The sequence below is a fragment of the Ornithodoros turicata genome, chromosome 1 (assembly GCF_037126465.1).
Source record: "Ornithodoros turicata isolate Travis chromosome 1, ASM3712646v1, whole genome shotgun sequence".
Classification (NCBI taxonomy): domain Eukaryota; kingdom Metazoa; phylum Arthropoda; class Arachnida; order Ixodida; family Argasidae; genus Ornithodoros; species Ornithodoros turicata.
Window position 1 is genome coordinate 121466212 of NC_088201.1, and position 21919 is coordinate 121488130.

At 45.6% G+C, this 21919-nt stretch overlaps 2 protein-coding genes across 2 annotated transcripts; both read left to right on the forward strand.

The window, feature by feature from the left end:
• Positions 1 to 14840: 14840 nt before the first annotated feature.
• Positions 14841 to 16671, forward strand: LOC135384558 (uncharacterized protein K02A2.6-like). The gene is made up of 2 exons (XM_064613758.1): positions 14841 to 16541; positions 16660 to 16671. The coding sequence occupies exons 1-2, from the start codon at positions 14841 to 14843 to the stop codon at positions 16669 to 16671; spliced, it is 1713 nt and encodes a 570-aa protein (XP_064469828.1).
• A 1046-nt stretch (positions 16672 to 17717) lies between these two features.
• Positions 17718 to 18881, forward strand: LOC135384565 (uncharacterized protein K02A2.6-like). The gene has a single exon (XM_064613764.1). The coding sequence runs from the start codon at positions 17718 to 17720 to the stop codon at positions 18879 to 18881; it is 1164 nt and encodes a 387-aa protein (XP_064469834.1).
• Positions 18882 to 21919: the final 3038 nt, after the last annotated feature.

Genomic DNA, 21919 nt, shown 5'->3' on the forward strand with positions numbered 1-21919 from the left:
ATGAATGCCCTTTCAATCCTTTAAATGTGTCCCGTACATGCATTCGTGATTTCTGTTGTAATTTGTTTTTGACCGTTAGTTATCAATGATCAATGGCAGGAGTAAAGGTGTCAAAAATACGTTTGTTTTTTCACCCTTGATGTGTACTTTTGTGTGGTGTAGAACTGATTTTATTTCTAGTTCCTGTGTGTAGCAGTGTATCACCATTGCCAATTTTATGTCGCTGGGAGCTGTGAGGCCCTCAAGTCACTATAGTGGCTTTTTTTCACAGCTTCCGCCACAATTTTTTTTTGTGGAAATAAAATCACATTACATTACATATCCTGGTTTGGGAGTTCAATATAGTGTTCTGAAATCCCCGCGGGTAAAATTGGGAGAAAACGGCACTCCTCTGCGATATGAGCGGACACCCGAATTTTAATCGTAAATAAGCGTAAGTGTCTCTGACAACGTCCCCAAAGGGGAACAATAATTCTGAGTACACAATGAATGCAAAATGGTGTCCAAATCTGTCACCCCTTCCAATGTTGTTGCTTTAACTACTGCTGGTCAACAGCTGTGGGTGACTTCGCGTTGCCGAGGAAGTTTCCATACTGAAAAGTGAAAACTTTCGTAACCCAACATTATGCAGTTTTTTTCCCACAGATGGAGTAACTGCTGATGTACGTATGTACACTAAGTCATCGCGGATACGGATGCTGACACAGCTACTTCAACTAGCGCGGTTGCTAATGCTGTCACTCCCATCCGCACTCACGTCTAGATATTGTGGCCCTAAGTTGTCGTGGAAGAAAATGTCCACCTCTGACGCAGACCGATATGATTCCTTGGAAAAAATAGCTCCCTTGACTTTATGTAGAATCATGTACAGCTTTAGCCATTTCTGAGCGCTTGAGTATCATCGATGTGTCATTATGCACTCACTGCCCTCCATTGAAGTAGTGCATTCCGTCCAGTTTTGTTAGAATATCGGTTGACCCCGATGTTTAGAAAGAAATGTCCATACTTAGATATTTCTATGAGATGTCCCTCAATAGTGTACAAGTGCAATGGAAGCGCATGAGCGTGACAATTTTTTTCCTGGGGCACTTACTTTCGCCGTGTTTGCTTCATGGCGGAGTGCAATGGTGTGCCTTTTTGGTTGTATTTGCGAAAACAATGAGTTACGCAGAAAGTGTCTATGTCAGGCATGAAAACTGCACCTGCCTGCTACACTTTGCAACTTTATGTGCAGCTGTAGGGTGCTCCAGTATTTTGTTTGTTTCTCTTTATTTATTTTTTCCATGGCGAAAGCAATGACTACGAGTTCAGTCTGGCTTCCGAAGCATTTGCTTCTCTCACGATGATAACTTGATGTGTTGTTGGCTCAGTGTAGTGGCGTAGGCTCGGTCCTAGATTTCCCGTTCCTCGTTCGATCCGCGGAACATTGCGTTTTCGCATTACTTCTGCTTCTTTTATAAAGAGAGTTCCGAGACTAACAGCAGGCGAGAGGGTCACGGTTTTCTTCCTGGAGGGCTTATTAATGCCGTACTGGCACTACAGCATCATCAATTCCTGTTCTATTTCGCTTTAATTGCGGTAATGCTGACCTCTCGCTTGTACGGTTAGTCTGGACGGTAGACAACTTTCCATTGCATGCCAACCTACTTCACCCGACCAATAATGTGAAACCCGAGCTCATGCCAGGCCCGCAAGAGGAATGCGTTACCTGGTCCGACTCGTGCTCCGGGCCAGGCACGAGCGTTCAGATAAGCCCGAGCCCATACAGTAGGTACGTTCGATTAGGCCTGCACTTTCTGAACCAGTTCCGGGCGGTGCAGGGCCAGTTCTGAACTAGTGCAGCACTAGGCCAGCTCCAGTTCAACGGTGCAACACTAGTGCCGCCGCGAAACGAATATCGGAAGTGCAGTGCTAGTGCAGGCCTTCTGCTCTCCACGAGTCTTAACAGCACTACGGATTGTAAGAACGCGTGTTACATTTCAATCCCATTTGCATTGCTGCTTTTTAATTTCGAACACAATGAACTGTCCAACAATTGTGCAAACAGCCATGGAACTTGTGGATTCTGACAGCGAGGACGAAGAATTCGACGACCGGGTAACCGTGATAGCGTTGAATCTTCTATGACTTGACAAGAGCCGTGTACCAATGTACACCGAAACTGTAGTGAATCGTTATTTCGACTTCAGAATCAGACGTCTCTTCCGGCTCTCTCGGGATACATTCAAGAACTTACAACTATCATTTGCCTTGTGTGGTCTGCTGCCATTGCCGCCATTACTCTGCACTACCGTTGAACTGCCCCTGCGGGAGTGCAGAGTTTCCTTACACTAGGGCTACACTTCGCGTGCACTGGTTTGAAACGAACTGGACGGTGCAGGGGGCGCTCGGCTGCACTGGTGAAACGAACCAGCGAGTGCAGCACCACCCGAACTGGTTCAGACAGTGCAGGCCTAATCCAACGTACCTAGTGCTCCAATTTCCACTCCATCTGCGAGAAACATCGTGGGCGTTTGCGTGACTTCACTCTTGGTACGATGAAACGAAACTTTGATATGACGTCCGTTGATCCCTACAATCCTATCACCATCGTTCGCGATAACATCCTGCAAATAGCATTGCAATGTCACTTCGATCCATATTGTGAAGACGCTCATTATTTCATTCCCCGCATCACCACCTGCAATGGGGTAGAGTATCGCCCCCGGCGATGAAACTCCCCATTCACCATCTCGAAATAAAGTTGTTGTTGTTACTCATGATGATGCCAAGAAAAAACTTAAGTACATGATACGATGAAAATAGAGTCAAAAGTGCCTGGCGTCGTTGGCCGAATTCGTTTTGTAGCGCATAGGGTATAGCTGCTTTTCAATAGTTTTAGTACATCGTACGCTATAGCCTTTGCGAACGGAAGGAATAGCGCTGGTAGTTCTGCGCACTGCGCGAAGCTCTTTCTGTTGCGGGCGTGCGCAGAATCATCAACGCTATCCCCTTTCGTACGTACAGTCGATAGCGTACATGCACTAAAAGCCTAAAACTCTCTATTACTGAGTGTGAGTGTGACTGCTACCGGGAGCACAGTAGGCTACCGCGTCTACCACACCCTATCAACCAATACGATTATGAGTCCCGCTGTATCTGTCATTGGTTCCGGAAGGCACAGCAAGTTAACGGTGACGTTTGCCGGTATACTAACACTTGCTATTATAATGTGGGGTAATTTCTGGAATACACCGCAGCTGAGAAAATTGTGGAGACATGTGGCATTCGTCACTATTTTTACTATTTTTCTTACACAGTTAATCCCAACTTTTGCAGTATAACGCTGGTGCAGTCCCTCTAACGCACATTACTAGGAAGATTTAGTGTGCCGTACGCTATCGCCTTTGCGTACGTAAGGGGCAGCGCTGGTGGTTCTGCGCAAGCGCAGAGAAAAGAGCTTTGCGCGTAGCGCAAAACCACCACGCTATCCCTTACGTACGCAAAGGCGACAGAGTACGATATACTAAAACTAATATCTCAACAAACGACAAACGTCTTTGGACGCCAGTGATTCTTACCTCATCTTTATCAAGACTAGCTAACATTATAGAATTCAGGTTACGTCGCTAACAGTCTGTACAAAAATTCGTGGACTAGTCCTCAGTTTAGGGAACCTTTAATGAAACCGAGCCACAACGCTGGCTTCCTTACCACAATGTGTACGAAGCAGGCCATAGGCAGGTTCTCCAGTGGGTTCCAGCCCATTGTGGTTCGGTGGGGAATGAGCAGGAGGATAGCGCCGCAGAAGCAGCCCTCTTGTATCGGAAGCGGACCGGTATTGTGCTGCTGCGAGGAGAGCGTCGTTCCATTTTGCGACGCCTCGTGACACCAATGGCTTCCCGCCAATGGACAACCAACATTCTCCTCCGTCCCCTCCTCTATTCCGAGCTGAGTTGATCCAACGCTCGCTTTCCGCATGCCACGAAACACCTCTCGTCAATATATTGCAGTAATGTATCGAATGCGATTCGATGTGGCTTTCACACCTCAGTGACGTTACCGCTTGCGAAAAGTTGACCCCCCCCCCCCCCCCGATGCTCTCATTACCGTGCTCTAGAGGATCTGGAGCACATTCTTCTTAACTACTGCACTACCAACCTTTCACACATTCACACTTCGAACCTTCCCGAACCGCACTCTCCGGGTCACTTAGTCAGCTTACTCTCGCTTACTCTGCGCTCACAGCTCTTTTGACCTTTGCGAACACAATAGGATCCTTATTGTGAAGGTGCTCATTATTTCATTCCGCACATCACCACCAGCAACGGGGTACAGTATCGCCCCTGGCGATGAAACTCCACATTCATTATCTTTAAATAAAGTAGTTGTTTCGAGCGACATTTTGTCATCGTGAATCAGGCCCTGATTTACGCGAGCCAATCACCGCATTCCACACGCCCTGAGTTGTAGCTCATACTTCTAAACAGCAGTACAGCAACGGAAAAGCTTCGTAAAAGTTTCCAGAGCTGGTTCACCTCAGTTTCACTCTGCGTTCGACGTGTGCGCTCTTGCAGTCTCCCCAGGCTTTGTCTGCTGTAGGCTGTCTCGCGGTCAGTATCTGTCGATATCTGATGTACAAATTCCCTCTGTCGTCTTCCCGCTCCTCTTTCCGTCTTCTTTTATCCTTACGTCGTGCTTATCTTTTAAGTTGATTTTCTTATATGTCGTTCTGCTATCAGACAAAACCCGCATCAGAATTCCCTGAATTCTGGTCATGAAACGTCAATATAAAACATTGGAACTCAACAGTGCTAACCTAAAAGTAATACCCCTCTCATACGGCAAATTTAATGTCATTCCCAGCGACTGCATTCGCACTGAACGACAGTCCTTCCGTGTCACACGGTGAAACTAAATTGCGGTACATACGAATGGCCCAGCGAATGGCTCATCGCTATTACGTGGTGAATCCAGGAACGGATTCACTTTTCCCTCTCGCATCGACTGCGTACCTTCGTCAGCAGAGAGGTACCAAAAACAACGTCGATAAACCGTTAGGAGAAATTAAACACCAACGAAAAGTTGAACTGCAGCATTTTATCACGAATTTAGTAACTTTTGACATGCGGGAGAACCACCCTCCTTCCCAGTCACTCCCACGCCCGTGTGATTCTCGCTTGTTGACACTCGTCTTCGCTTGATACTTGTCCAACGGAGCGTCGTCCGGAGCGCAACGGTTTTGTGAAATAATCTAATGTTTCGCTAGTTTCGAGAAAAAGAAGTAAAAACATAGTGAGTGTGCCTGTATATATCTTCATATGCTCGGCTCTGGTGGACATTCGTCTTCTTCGTATCACTCGATGCAATGCAAACAAATGACGTTCGGTGTCATTCATTTTGGTGTGTTAAACGGGTATAATTTCGTAGAGATGGAATTTGCGTGTCAATAGAGCATATTTCTTTAGAAGTCTTATGGTTCTCGGTAAGCAACTTTTACCGTTTCTACACGCTATACCCACATGGATGGTTCGACACTTTTGAGAGTTCTGTATTGACTGTTAGCGAGACGTGAAGTAAATGAACTCTGATCAAGGCAATGTTGCCCACTTTTGCTCGTTCCAGATCACCCGAAAAAGCCGGCTAAAGGTAAGAACATATATAGCTTACAAACGTTTCTCGACAGTTCTACTTGTCATGTGCTACGAAATTATACTGGTACTCTTAAGTTAAAGGAGCGCTGAGGTGATCCTCAAGTTTTTATTTTTGGACTGCGGCGCGTCTTACACGAATAAAATGAGCTCCTGCGGTAGAACGACGAGAGCAGCCGATGCCCCTGTTCTGCACATGTTAGAAAAATCATCCACTCTTGGAGAGAGCGTATCGAAGAACGAGGGAACGTCGTGAAGTAGCTCATTCGCTGGGCGCGTAATTCCGTAACGTAGGCTAGTATACGCATAGGAGAATGCGCTGCATCGCTATTGGTTGGCGCTGCGCCAGCCTGAAAACCTCCGGGAGCCAGAAACGGACGCAGCCGCTACCGCGGTCAACATGGCGGTCAGTGTGTGTTTGCCAACTGGAATGCGAACAGAATTGGGAACAGGGGAACAGGAGCAAAGAATGTGGGAGATGAACTACAACTCGTAGTACTGTGTTGCAGTGGTGAAAGTTCTGGGCCAGCCTTCGTTCCGTGTGGCGTTTCGTGTTGTTTGCTGTGTGTGTGTTGAGCGCACACGGATCAAGTACGATCAGTAGATGCACCCAAGTGTCAATAAACTCAACGGCCGCTCAGGACGCAAGAGATTCTGAAATTCGTTGCGTTTTCTTAATTGCACTTCTCGCTCCTGGCCTCTGTTATGGACGCAGGAAGTAGAACTACTAGGAACACTCCTTTTTGCTGTGATGAGATTCTGAATGAGGGCAAACTATTCCGTATAGCCAAACATTAAGGGCAACTACTATTTTCATTTCGATTGTGTTACGTACATTTGGCGTGAGAATTGAAGTGCTGCTATTCTTGCGTCCTCAATCGACGATTGAAAGGATGTAGTCAATTTGTGCGGTTTCGAGAGCAATATTCCAAGCTTCGCACACCCCTCCAAATAAAGAGGAGGGGGCGGAAGGGAGTGGTGATGTATGCCTTCCCTGTATCTGGATGGAAGAGTCTAGTATTCTAGAAGTTTTTTTTTTCTTTTTTGTTCTGTCGTCTGTGTGCATCCAAGAGCCGATATAAGAATAATTACCATGTGTATGCCATGCGAACTGAAAGGGAATCTGCTTGCAATAATAAAATTCACAGCTGCCTTTAGTTGTGGTAACCTATGCAGCATGGTCTCTTGGGCAGTTGTAGCACTTGTCCAGTTACCATGGGCCATTTGGTAATTTTGCGAGTGACCGTACAGAAACTGAAACTTACTTTTCTGCATCAGATAATGCAGCTATACTGTAATTTGTACATTTTTTAGCAGCTTTTCTCAAAACTTCTAGTTACACATCTTGAAGTCAAATGATTATCTCGTACTGCACGGGTACACACCATGTGTACATTTTCAGATGATTTGGAAGCAAGAACCAGACTGCAGCTCATGTATCCAAAGCTGAATGTTGTGGTTTTGCATTGATAGGTGGCAACGCACAGCAAAGGTTTCACAGGGCAGAAGCTGCAATGGATCTTTAATGTGGCATGCTGTGTTTTCACATAAGTCTGCCCGCTTTGGCATCTGTAATAGTAAGATTCAAGTGCATTTCAATGTTTTGTCTGCTGCAGAATGAATGTTTCAGTTTGCACAGCTCACCACAATATTCACCCCATCTTATTCGTTTCGCATAACACTCCCTAGAAAGTACAATAAACATGTATTTGGAAAGAACACAGTGGCTTCTAGGGTGTCTTAGTGTAACAGATTTTCTGCCGTGGATTGGCATGACAGAAAATTGACAAAGTTGTTGGTGTTATGGCCTTGCATTAGGATGCTTTTGTGGCTTTTGTGAATCAGCAACACCCACTGCTGTTCATTTTGCAAGAATGCTTGCACACGCGCATGGCTTGGAGCTGTTACTTGACTCTTTCCAACCAATCTGCCATGTCAGCATCAGCAAAGTTGGTGTTGCGGCCTCGCACAGACTTACGTACGTACTCAAAATACAGTATACTTTTTTCTGTATTTTGATGCTCTATGCAATACTTTTTGTGACAAGTATTTTTAAAGCATTTAAAATACTTCTTTCACTACTTGCTACTCAGTACTCAAAACGCTCATTCCTCGACATGCAGTGTCCAGATTTTCAGCTCACTGGAACTTCCCCCCGTTTTTCATTCTTTGTTTTGGGGAATTCGCGCATCTATCATTCATCCTCCTGTACAATAAGCTGGTCCCATGCCTGGCCTTGCTCGTCAATAGCCCGATCCATTCATCAGAAAACTGTTCCTATTCATATTCCCAGGTGAATCCCCAGGGGATTAGGTACAAGAAAATCCCGGCATTTATTTCCTTTGTCACCAAAGCATTAAACACGCCTCAGAAGTTGAAAGACCCAAGCTGCCATACAGGAGGGGGTTACAAAGTTTTGGTTCAGAATATATCACTAAAGTTTACTTGAGTTCACCAAAATACACAAAGCATTACTTGACACAAATACCTGGTAAATAAACATTGTGCTTAGGTATGACAGGTGAAGTTTACTCCTTTCAGTTGCACGGCCACATCAGCCAGAATAGGCGTTTCACTTACTGCTAATACTAAAATACTTTAAAGAGTATCTTAAATACTTGGGTATTTAGTGCTTTACTCAAATTACTTTCAGTTTTGAGTATCTTGTACTCTATTTTAGATATTTTTTTATGCTGCGTATTTAGCATCTTACCTTAAATACTTTTGCGCATTATTTTGTACATGTTGGGCCTCGCATTAAGATGCTTTTTCGAAAGAGCATCACCCATTGCTGTTCATTTTGCAAGAATGCTTGCACACGTGCTCTGTAGGAGTCATGGGGCAATGCTTGGAGCTCTTCCTTTGCTTTTTCCAAGCCATCTGCAGTGTCAGCATACACGATATGAAATGGATCATCACATTGTAAATGGCATTTGACGGTAACATAAAAAATAGTATATGGCAAAGAGTTTTTTTTTTTTTGCTTTTCTGGAAAAGCATTGCTCTACATTGTTTACTTTTTTCTTTTCCTCCTGTTGCTCTGCTAATCGACTCAAATAGGAGTAGCAAGTTGGACTTGTTTCTAAGAATTTGTTGTTGGAAACAGAGTGCATATCCAAAAGTGCACGACACACCACTCTTGCCGTGTATGCTGCCATATTGACTCCTGTTCAATTGCAATGGTGGAACGCGGAGTGTTTACTACATTACCGCATTACCACATTTTCGCAGTTTCAGACAAGTGTATCGCAATAGCCTTTTTAAAACCACTCTACGATGCCAGTTTCTTCAGTCATCATTAGCAATAGCAGCCACAGCTGTGAGTAGGAGACAGGCATGCACCACTGCAACTAGAAGCACTGTTGTGGGACTTAGACTGAGCGGCGCAACCTTGACACAATTAGAAAATAGGGCCGCGTGAATAGAGATTTTCAAGTTCAAACCAAATACAAATTGAATATGAATAATTTGAAATCGAATTCAACGAATAATCAAGATATAAAATGAGTCGCGCAAGCCCTGACTGTACAGCATTTTTGCAGCTTCCTAAAAATTTATGGTTTTTCTAATTGACAGACCAAAGTGGATCCTCTGGGATTGAGCAGCCATTAGCTTTGATGGTAGACCTTTGCTGATAGAGGTCTTCACATCTGTATCTGAGTAGTGCAGATCGTGAATTTGAAGTTAAAACGAAACACAAAATTGAGAACAGAGGACTACCAAGTAGGTGATATCTTTACATGAATAACCCAGACAAAATAGAGAGTAGCATAGCAAACGTCACCATTGGAATTAGGATGCAATTTGTCCAATTTTTAATGGCCCTGGGGAGCTGTAAGCCCTGTCATAAATGGATTTTTGTGTGCTCCCAGACAACTTTGTACAACTTTGACCAGCTTAGCTAGTATGATGGATGCGTAGCAATCGCAACGCGTAGCAATGAGCCTGAGCTCACTGCTACACACAAACATGGTTGTCGTCACACTTTATCAACAAACCTTTTGAAATGCTGACATCAGCTGCCTCCGCTGTTCTGGGCGGACATTCTTGGCAGATGTTAGCCAGTGCCACTCTGTCTGAGCCACATGGAGGTGGCAAAGTACCTGGCTCACTTTTGGCCAGATGCTATGAAGAGCTCCTTTTGAGCAGCTGTCACGAAGGGTTGAGGCGCCAACAAATAAGTAACGTCACTTTAAAACAACGGAAAAATAAACAGGCTCTTCATGCAAGCTAAGAAGACAGTGGCGTTACATATTTACTAGTATGATCATCACTAGCTGGCGGAGGTACACAAGTCTTAAAGGAGGCAATATTACTTAGTCAATGTACAGAGACGGAGGACAACAGATGCAGACGGGAGTCCTGTCCCGTCTAAATCTCTTGTTCTCCGTCTCCGCATATCCCAAACTCTGGGTAATATTGCCTCCTCAAAGACTACACTGACTCGCTTGCATTCTATCTTTATGTTCTGGGTCATACCATGTCCCAGATGTTGCGCTAGACTGTCCCCGACTTCTTTCAAATAAATTGTGGTTGATTGTTCCCATGCAGCCAATGATCTCCCGCTTGCAGAAAAAAATGGTTCTGTGGCCGCTTCTTGAATACACATGACAGGGACTTGAAGGGACATGTGACCAACCTGTTGAAAAAAAAATCTAACAAAATAGCTTTTTTTTTTTTTTGGAAATTCTACCCAGATCTCTTCTCAGTGATGACAAAGCGTAACATTTTCGTGCCATACGCACTGAAGGTTAATCGTCACTTTGTGGTCGGTGGCTGATCGATAGTTGATGCCCCGAGAAAAATAAAAATTCAAAACTTCTTTGACTTTTTATGAAACTACGCAATTTTTTCAGAGCCACTTAAACTGTTCAGCGCTCTTGCCTAGGAGGCACAGAACATGTTAGAAATATTTTGAGGCGCGCATATTTGGAAAAGTATGTGGGAAAAAAATCGGAAGTTCAGATATATTGCTTTTTGCCACATAGTCAGCCGTCAATTGCCCACTGAGGTGGTTCTGATAAAAATTGAGACAACTGCATTTCGTAGTACACACCTTGATTATTTTTTCCAAAAGTTTCTTTGAAAGACTGCTTTTGCAGCAAAATAATTTTAGAACTTGTCCACCGTCACACACATCCGGCGTTGCCCCGCAAGGCTGCTTCAGCCCACAACGCATCGTCGCTGCTTCCTCCAAACACACTGGAGCGGCACAACCCGATTTGCGTTATTTAGAAACAACTTGTAGAAATTAACCTTCAAATTTCAGGTTCTCACGAGAACAGCCTACTTCTGCGGCGCAGTTCAACAGGAGCACTGGTCCTACGGATGTACCATTGGAAATTGGCAGTGATGGCCAGTAGTTAACTACATGTAGTTAAACTACTAGTTAACTACTTTTTAACTACAATCAGGTAGTTTATCAACTACTTGCAGAAATGTAGTGGCAACTACTAGGTAAACTGCTATTTCAAGTAGTAACTACAGTAGTTAGGTTACTGCAGGCGCCAACTACTTCCGATTTTGCCGCAAGCTTTACGGCACGATTGTGCTTCCGACTTTTACCTTGAGTTACTTGTTTGATGTGATCGGAGGTGCAGGGCAATTGTGCCTTGCATGTGTACTAAATCTTCACTTTAATACTTGTCTAGTGAAGCCTCATTGGCTGTGCAATAATTCTGCAACTTAGCTTATATATTTGTGCGTGGAGCATTGATCTGTGACGAAGGAGCCTGAGTGTAAATCTCGTACATGGTCCATCGTATGTTGTACGTACCTTTATAGCGGAAGCTTTCACTCCATAGAAAATATTTCCGCCGCAAGCTGTTTTGACAGCGCATAATATACAGGAGACAGGCAGTGGACTTTGCGACAGTGTGTGAATTAAGCGACATAGGCACAAGAGTATATTTTAAATATCATTATCACTGCTTGTGATTCATATTTAGGTGTCCAAGAACACTACAAGGGATTGGTGTTGATGGACAACGTTAAGTAGTTATAGATGTAGTTAAAATACATTGCAGTAGTTAAAGAAGTAGTTTGAACTACTCCCCTGAAAAGTGGTTGAACTACTAGATAAAATACTCCATCACGAAGTAGTTAGTAGTTATAGTTAAACTACTGTAGAAGTAGTTAGTGGTCATCACTGGAAACTGGCGAGCCATTGAATAAATATAATCTGTTTAAGCGATGACGGACACAATGCTTACTAACACACACACACTACGGTGCCAGGCAATAATGGGTGTGAAATAAACAAGGAAAGCACAAAAACTTAACTCTTTCAACTACCACAAAAGAAAACAATAACAGAAGCCTCGGACTCTCCAAGTGAAGTAATTGAGAGGGTGAGACTCCGCCAAGCTACAGTGTCGTAGCTTTTTGCCTGCACCCCCTGCTAAACACTAGTAAAAATAAAAATTATGATATGAGGAGCCAGCTCAGCAGGCTGGTGTCGCCTCCAGTTGAAGTGAGCTAGATAATTGGTGAAGACCTATCGTCGCTGAAGTACGTACATCCTGGTCACCAGTGCTCCTTGTGTACTGTGCTGCCGCAGAAGGCCATTCTTGTGAAAGGTAATTTGCACCAAATGTTTTTGCAGGCAGCGTAAATCTGTTTGGACTGCTACCATGTGTGTTTGGCAGCAGACTTGGGGTAAAGGAGCCATGCAAGGCAATGCCGCATGAGTATGGGGCTGGTCGAGTTCAATATTTCTTTTTTTTTTTTTTTGCTGCTGCTGATGAACCGTTGTACAAGGGGCATACTTCCAAATGAATTTATCTCATATTTTTATCAAAACTACCTCAGTGTGCAATTAGCGGATGAATATGCGGTAAAAGGCAACATTTCCCAAATTCATATTTTTTTTCTGATAGTCTTCCAAATCTGTGTCCCTCAAAATATTTTTTAACACATTCTGTGCTTCCTATTCAACACCGCTAACCATGATATGTAGCATTATTACATACTAGGTTTAAAAATATGATAACCACAAAAACAACTGAACATAAACTAAAATAAGCATGACAGGGGTTACCGTTTTGTCTGTACAAAGAAATATTTTCCTTCAGCTTCTGAATGGGCTTTCTGTCATCGCCATATGCATCCTTTCGCCACTTTTCATACCAGTGGTACACTGTTCTCTGCGTTGGGTTAACAGCTGCACTTGCAAGCAGTTCATGGGCATTGTTTTACATCTCCAGCTCAGTTTCATGTAGGTGTATGGCCTCTGACACAGTTATGCCTCCAAGGAAGCAGCCTGCACTCTTAAAAATGAACTTCACCGCATAGCACGCAACTAACCAACCATCACCTCGAATTATATCGAATGTGACAACAAAGATGGAACAAATGAACAACAAATAGCATGTTGTAAGTTAGCTATGTAACATGAGAGTGCACTGCCTTGCAATAATGCACCTCAAGACCCCTAATCATCAATCAGCATCATACCTAAACCCCTACCCTATGGTATTACTTTCAGGAAGTGGGTAAGCAATGAAGAGACTGAAACACCAGAATTCCCCGAAAGTGCAAAGAACTCACCGTTCAGATCTCTTCACGGTGCTAATAATCCACGAGGTAGATGTACGTTTAGTGCAGTCATCCAACCATCATCAGTCATCCAGCCATCGTTGAGCGTCCTCATAACAAGTTGGAAAGAAGGACATTCGTAACATAAGTTGAATTTGAAGATGCTTCGTCCTCAACACAAATGATGCGTTAGGGTACTGACACTGCTTCCAATTGGAACGTGTCCCAATTATATCTACTCAGGCATCGTGTTGCTTGCACCACAGCTCACCTGTTTGAATCCGTAGACTCACGTGACCTATCATTTTGTAAAGCTTTGCTTTCAACCCTCTTACGTGAGTATAAAACAATATTTTCCTGGCAATGTTTGTGGCACAAATCATTAATGTGGAAGAGTTAATCGAAGTAAATTAAACTGACCACAAGGTGTCACGAACGGAGTGTGCAGATAGCGCGGTGGGTGCGGATAACGTTACCACCCTCGGCCGGGATCGAACCCGCGATCTTGACCTCGGCAAGCCGAGCTCAAGGGGAGGTTAACATTGCTTCCAGCACCGTGTGTCGGAGATTTCCGGCGCACGTCAAAAGAACCGCAGGTGGTCTAAATTATCCGCAGCCCTACCCTGCGGCACGTGCAACATGTCGCCAAACTGCGGAGACTAACCTTACGTGTAACATCGCAGTACCATTACATTATTATATAGCGTTTAGGATTAGCTGGTCTAGCAACAGCTGTTATGGCAGTTCATATTATTGTTCTAGGCATTCTAGCATGGCGGATAGCTTGCAAATGCTTATCAAGTTGACGCAATGCTGATTTGGCGTGATAGTTTGATCTGCAGTATCCTGCCTTAATTTTTGGCCATGTTCCACTGCAGTCAAGTGATATGTTCTCTTGTTCAGTGAAGGTCTACAGTATCTGTAACCATAGAACGATGCTTCGGTGAGCTCAATTTTCAATGCTGCTGCGGCATTTCATATTAAAACGGCAGCACTTCACCTCTGGGCTGCAGTGCTTGGATATCTTACTGAGTTTCCCACATCGGTATGGGGAGGAACGGAGCTTTTGTGACTTTTCTGTATTTGTGAATACTGGAACATTCTACTACTGAAGATTTCTACACTGATTGCACCTCACACGATGCCGTCGCGTATATTCTACCCTGCATAATTCGTTTGGACTGTGAAATGTTTCGCATGGTTTTTGAGAGAGCCCGTCTCACTCCTGCACGTTGCATCACTGACCTGCCCATGGTGATGGAGTCGTGGTGGTGCATGTTCCAACGCTTGAGACTACGTATAGGTGCATATAAGGAAGAAAACTGCCCTGGTACCCCTCATGTACTCTGAATGCGTATTGTGCAATTGTGCTAGTGTGTACCCAACAACTAATTTATTTGGTGATTATGATTGGGGAGTTTCATCACCAGGGGTGATACTCAAACCCATTGACTGTGGTGGTGCTGTAAAATATCATAATGAGTCTGTGGTGTCGCGCAGAGACCATAGCGCGCGAGTGTAGGAAGCACCATGAGGATCGCTATGAATAAAGGATTCTGGAATGGGATGTCTGGCTGAGCGGACACAACATTTTGGCGACGTCGGGGAGAACCTACCTTCTGCGAGATGTTTTTGGATTGAGGACTCATTCGCCAACGTTACTTTCTAAACGTCATGAACTGCCCCGGACTTCCTGCTGTGCCGCCGTTTCTTGAGCGACCAGGCAAGCCTCCCGTTCCATGGAGTCAATGGCGGCGGATGTTCGATAATTATATGCTTGCCATCGACGGAATATCCTACAGGCCTGATCGTCAAAAGGCAATGCTCCTTCATGCTCTTGGGACAGAGGGACAAAGAATTTTCTACACGTTGTCAGTTCCTGCCGTACCGTCGGAACAAAGCAGCGGAGACTCCACCACAGCCACGGTAAATGTGTATAAAGAAGCTTTGGCAACACTTGAAAAGCGGTATGCCGAGAGTTATAACGTTATGGTGGAGCGCAGGAAATTCCGTCAGCGTTCTCAGCTGCCGGACGAAAGTATCGAGGAATACGTGACTGCTCTTCGAGGTCTCGCCATTACCTGCAATTACGGGACCATGCTTGACGAAACACAGATCGCGAGTCATGTTGAGCAGAGCCGCAAGGAAGCCCAGCGGATCTTGCAGGAGAACACAGCTGCGGTTGAAAAAGTGTTCAAGAAGCCGTCCAAGAGATCAGCTGGCAAGCCCGCAACTCCCAAGCCCCAAGCTCAAGGGAAGAATGCAACTACTTGCTTTCGTTGTGGTTCACCGTACCATCTGGCGAACTCGCAGGAATGCAAAGCCCGGTACAAAGAATGTTTCAAGTGCAAGAAAATTGGGCATTTCGGAGCCGTATGCAGAGGTGCAAAAAAGCAGCAACGCGGTGCCACTCGCGAAGTCGTAACTGAAGGCGCACATCACGAGGATTACCCGTCCAGGACAGAACCTGCAATACTATTGGAAGTGCAATCATCTGCGAAAAAGGCTATCCACATTACAGCAGAAGCCGGTGGAAAGGACGTCACGTTTTTAATAGACACGGGTTCGTCAGTTTCCATAATTTCGTCGGTTGTGTATCAGTCCACATACGCCGAGAAGTTCACCCTGCAGCCTGCGTCAATCGAACTTCACGACTATTCGAGGAAAGAGATCCCAGTGCGAGGGTGCGTCATCCTACCTGTCAAGTACAAGACACGTAGCGCGACCCTTCTCTTTTACGTCGTACATCATGGAACGACACTATTGGGGCTCGACGCAGTTGCTGCGCTAGACTTGCGGATTGACGGGGCACTCTTACAGTGCCTGGAGACAGCAGTTACAACCGGTGCCAGCGAGCGAATAGCAAAGTGCGAGTTTGCGAACCTGTTTTCACCGGAGCTGGGCCTAGCCAAAGGCTACGAACACAAAGTCAAAGTACGGACAGACGTGCAGCCTACAACTACTAAACTCCGAAGGCTACCCCTACAGATACGTGACGATGTGTCTAAAGAACTAAAGAAACTGCTGGATATGGGCGTCATTGAGGCTATTGATGCATCGCCCTGGGTATCGCCACTTGTCGTGGCCAAGAAAAAGGATGGTCGGATCAGGCTATGCGTAGATCTGCGGGCACCAAACAAAGCTGTCGTGCCAGATTGCTACCCATTGCCGAATATGGAAGAGCTGCTGAACAAGTTATCCGGTGCAAAGATATTTTCCAAGTTGGACTTAACAGCAGCATACCACCAGCTCGTACTGGCCGAAGAGAGTAGAGATCTCACTGCGTTTATAACGCACGAAGGTCTATTCCGGTACAAGAGATTGTGCTTCGGGCTGGCCTCCGCGCCATCTGCATTTCAGAAGCTTTTGGCTAATGTGCTGAAAGGATGTACAGGGGCGTTACACTATCTGGACGATATCATCATATTTGGGAAGAATGAAGAAGAGCATGAACAGAATCTACGTTCAGTTTTGCAACGGATCTCCGATGCAGGGTTACGGTTAAATCACAAGTGCGTTTTTGGCGTCAGCGAGCTCTCTTTTATCGGTCACACAGTAAGGAAGAAAACTGTTTCCACTCGACACCAACGTCAAAGCTATTTTAGAAGCCCCAGCACCATCAGATTTACGTACACTGAGGTCATTTCTGGGAATGAGTGGCCACTACGCCAAATTCATAAAGAATTATGCAGATGTGGTGGAACCTCTGCGTGAACTGCTGCGAGGTGCAGACGCTTTCCACTGGAATCCACGAGCTCAAGCAAGTTTTGAGAAGGTTAAAAGACACATCTCCACATGTTCAGCCCTCAGCATGTTCGAGCCAGCATTACCTGTTACCGTCACTACCGACGCATCCGCTTATGGGCTTGGTGCTGTTTTGCGTCAGCGGGATGGCAGCATTTTCCGCACGGTATCCTTCGCATCCCGGGCGTTAACTCCCCAGGAACGGAAATACTCAGCTGGAGAAAGAGAGGCCCTCGCATGCATTTGGGCAGTTGAACACTGGCATGTATACCTTTGGGGTCGTCCGTTCACATTAGAGACTGATCACCAAGCCCTTCAGACGTTGTTAAGCACTCAGGGCACCGGACACCGACCGCTTCGAATATCACGATGGGTCTCACGGCTTCTGAGTTACAATTTCACTGTCGTCTACAAAAAAGGGAAAGATAACGAGATTGCAGACGCGTTGTCGCGACTGCCACTTCCATATCATGCACAGGAGCCCTTCGAAGACGACGTGGTGTGCATCGTCACAGAATGCATCTCAAAGGAGCAGCTCCAGCGTGAGACAACTTCCGACTCAGTAATGCAGACGTTCTGCGCTACATACGAACAGAATGGCCTTCGAAAGCGGCTCTTCGAGACAACGCTGTGCCGTTCTTCAAGGTTCGCACGGAGCTGTCAGAAGTTGATGGACTGCTGCTGCGAGGGGATAGGATTGTTGTGCCACCTGCGTTAGTGTCAAGGGTAATTGGTCTGGCGCATGAGGCACATCCGGGCATAGTGCGTACAAAGCAGCGCTTGCGTCAACTGTACTGGTGGCCTGCGATGGACAGCAACGTCGAAACTGCTATCCGGGGCTGCGACATATGCCAAACAGCGGACAAGTCCGCGAAGACGGCACCTGCTCCACTCACTCCTGTGAAACTTCCAGAGGAACCTTGGGAAAAAGTCAGCATGGACGTTGTTGGTCCTTTTGAAAAGGCCCCACAGAACTGCCGGTACATGATCACCTTGATAGACTACCATAGTCGGTGGCCCGAAGTGTGCTTTTCGAATACAGTCACAACTTCAACTGTTATCGGGTTTCTGCGCCAAATCTTCAGCAGGGAAGGTCATCCCGTTGAAATTGTGACTGATAACGGCTGCCAATTCATTTCCCACGAGTTTCGTGCTTTTCTCCAAGAACGAGGAATTCGCCACATACGCTCCTCAGTCTACCATCCACAAGGAAATGGTATGATCGAGAGGTTCAACAAGGTACTAAAAAGTTTCGTTCAAGTGGCACAGTTAGAGAACCGTCCAATCAAAGAGGCCGTACTGGAATACATCGGGGTGTATCGTGCTACACCTCACGCGTCAACGGGACTAGCCCCAGCTTTTCTGTTACATGGAAGAGACATACGAACACGACTAAATACCATCGGTTTTCCAACACGAAAATTTTTGACCGAGCCAGCATCGGAAATTAGTCGCCTCCGAGAGAGAATTGAGAAGAAACAAGCCCGTCTTAAAGCTTACATTGATGAGAAAAGAAGCGCAAAGCAACAACACCTCGAACCAGGGGACTTTGTGCGTGTCAAGCTTCCTGGACACATCTACAAAGGTCAACTCCGGTACTCCGAACCGAGGAAGATCATCAAAAAACGGAGCAACAATTCGTTCCTTCTAGACGATAACAGAATTTGGAACAGCAGCAAGCTTTCTAAGGTTCCGAAAGAAGCGTTGCCAAGACTACTCCGAAGGCCTACTTCCGGATCGGATGCAACACCAGTGGCTATGTACTGGAACGTACCTTCGGATGAAACTCCTCACCAGACTTCTCCAGACCCCAGTTGGCCGGATGACAACGGATCTGGATCCGGGGCCGCCACAGCCCAGTCCAGGCAAGCTGACGACGAACCTGCTCAAAACTCTGCCACCACGAGCGGAACGACTCAGCAAACGAAGACGGACAAGGTGGACGTTCCTGCTCAGGGAAGTGCAGCTTAGACGTAGCTCAAGAACGAGGAAGCGACCTCAACGTTTGGGGTTTTTGTTGAATGGGTTTATTGTGTGTGTTATCGTTGTTTTTGTCGCGAGGGGGAAATGTGGTGTCGCGCAGAGACCATAGCGCGCGAGTGTAGGAAGCACCATGAGGATCGCTATGAATAAAGGATTCTGGAATGGGATGTCTGGCTGAGCGGACACAACAGAGTCACCTAACAGTGAGGACTGAAGTCCTATGATGTCAAAAAAGGTCACAAGTGCTTTGAGGGCAGAACTTTGGTGTGCTGTATTTGGCCGTGGACCAAGAAATATTGACAATGGGATGGGGCGAGGGTCCGGCTGATTAAGAGACCCTGAAAGGTTGGTTCGGCAAGGTTTCTGGTGCAGGCGCTGAAGAAGTATGTGCTAATGCGGACCTAGTGTGCGAAGAGTAGTGACACACCATTCAGTAGCCTTGCTTGGACGATACAGGATAATGCAGGTTTCGCTCCAGCAAAGGGGGTTAGCTTGTTTTTTAACAACACACAGAAACATTCGTGGTCAGAAAGGGAGAAGGGTGTGTACCACGGTAATATGGGGAGTCTGAGCAGGTGACGGACGGACAATCAGATCAGGCCCATTATCTCGGTTTGGTATCATTCGACTTATCCCCTTATTGCATAAAGACGTTCCACGTCTTGGCATAAAGACGTGACCACGTGTCAAGGAAGTAGATATATAGGTGTAACGTCTAACACATCCAATGCTCTACAAATTAGCCCATAGGGTGTGACAGCTTTGGTGTTAGGCATTAACCATGGGCATTGACGTTCCCAGGTTTTTTTCCAAGGGGAGCAAGAGTGCAGCCACCCCCCCCCCCCCCCACCCCGAACACCTCTTTTGCTGGAGACGAACATTGGGCGTTCAGAGGTTCCTATCATGGCATCTGAGAATAAACTTTACAACCTATGCCTAAAGAGAGCACCATTTTCACAAGCGATCTTGGAGTTACAAGGGGGGAGCATGGCCACCCTCTCGGTACGCCCATGACCATGGGGTACCACTTCCTTCCTGAGTAGATTGTAGTTAGCTGACATGATGGTAGCCAGAAAATATTTCGGGAGGGCAGTTTCTATGGGACTTTACATGGGCGAGGATGATTGCCTCCCCCCTTCGGTTCTCCTCTCCAATTTGCACTAGACGAAGCTGGATGATTGGAGGGGGTCGACCCCACCCAAAACCATCCCCTGGATGGACATGTACAGGCCGTGCAACCTGCATACAACCATTTGTCCTATAGTATATATGTTTTTGGAGAGGGTACGTGTTTACAGAGCTTGAAGATCGGTATATGTGGATTCATATGGGACAATGTCTCATTGAAACGACTTCAAGACTTAACTTAAGAGCATGCAATGGTAGTAATGATTGCAGAAGGATATGTTTGGAATAGTCATTTGTGGTCACGCATTTGTACATGTGATCTTATTTGACACTGCGTTTGTCTTTTTCAAGTAAAAGACTACTGGCCTGATACTGTTGTATCTTTTATGAATCTAGGTTTTGCAGATGCTAATTAAGCGACAAGATCCTTTCAGGCGTCGCTAAATACGCAAGAATAAGCAGACACTTAAATTAATCTCAGCAAATGTACGGAACACAGCTGAAATATGGTTGTAACTACCTGCGGTGTAATAACGGTAGCCCAGCGAGAAGCGCAGTTAAGAAAAGAAAACGAATTTGAGACTTCTACTTCGTGCGTCTTGAGCGGGGCGTCGTGGTTTATGTACACTTAGGTTGCAGCCAAGCAATACTGAATTCTTCCACCTGTTGTACAACGGCTTTATGGTCTCAAACACACACACGCCAACAGACAAACGGAATGCCGCACGGAACGAGAGCTGACCACAACACTTCCACAATTGCAACACTGTACTAGAAGATCATCTATTACTATTCATCATACTATTCATCTCTCGCTTTCTTTGCTACTTGCACCTTCTCTTCTCAATAATTCAGTTCCCATTGCAGTGTGTAAACAAGTACTGGCAGCCATGCTGGCCGCGATGGGGCGATGGCAACTCCGTTCGTTTCTGGCCGCCGCAGGTTTTCAGGTTGCCGCGGCGCCAACCAATAGGCGTGCGCGCATTCTCCTATGCGTACACTAGCCTGCGTTAAGTAATTTCGCTCCCCGGGCATGTCCCTTACAAAAGTTGGCTTCTCCTGTCTATAGAATTCCTAACTTCATTTTATAGACTATCTAGTATCTATCACTGCTACTTTCTATCCACTTAATCTAAAGAAACTGTATAGAAGCCCTATTAACAAGCTATGACTTTTCAAACTAGTGCAGAGTTGTATAGACATTCTATACATGTTCTACAGACACATATACAGGATTTCCACCGTAACTGTAGCAGTAATTTTAAAAATAGAAAAATTCTTTCTCAGTTATAAACCAATGCGGTTGTACTGTAAACACCTTAGGAGGGCACAGGCAAGCTTCTGTGTGGATCAATTAATTACTTTAGTTAATTGACTTTTTAAGTACCAAACGATAGAAGATTGTCCCCAATAAGACCGTCGATCCTTTGGGGGTCTCTGGTAACATTACCGTTTTCAGAACAAGTAAATCGAGAAAGTTATAGCGCGGAGGAAAGGTCTGGAAATAAGGCTATATGATTGGTCGTTTTTCCTCCCTCTAACAGGAAGCGATCCCGTTGTACCTTTTTTGCTCTGTACGCGAGGGAGGCAAAACATTGTCGCATGGGGGACACATTGCAAGGGGACAGAAGTAGGTATAACGTCAGCTTCTTCCCTCCCCCGCATACTCAGGAAATGACAACGGAGCGTCGAAAGATGACCACCAGAACATCTTATTTCCAGGCCCTTTAAAACGCGCTATAATTGCCCCAATTTTCGTTCTGAAAACGGTAGCGTTACCAGTGACCGCAAGGGGCCCGATGTTATCATTGGGTCAATCCTCTATGGTTGATAATTAAGAAGTTAATTAACGAAAGTTAATTAATGCACCGTCACAGAAGTTTGCCTGAGCCGTCTTA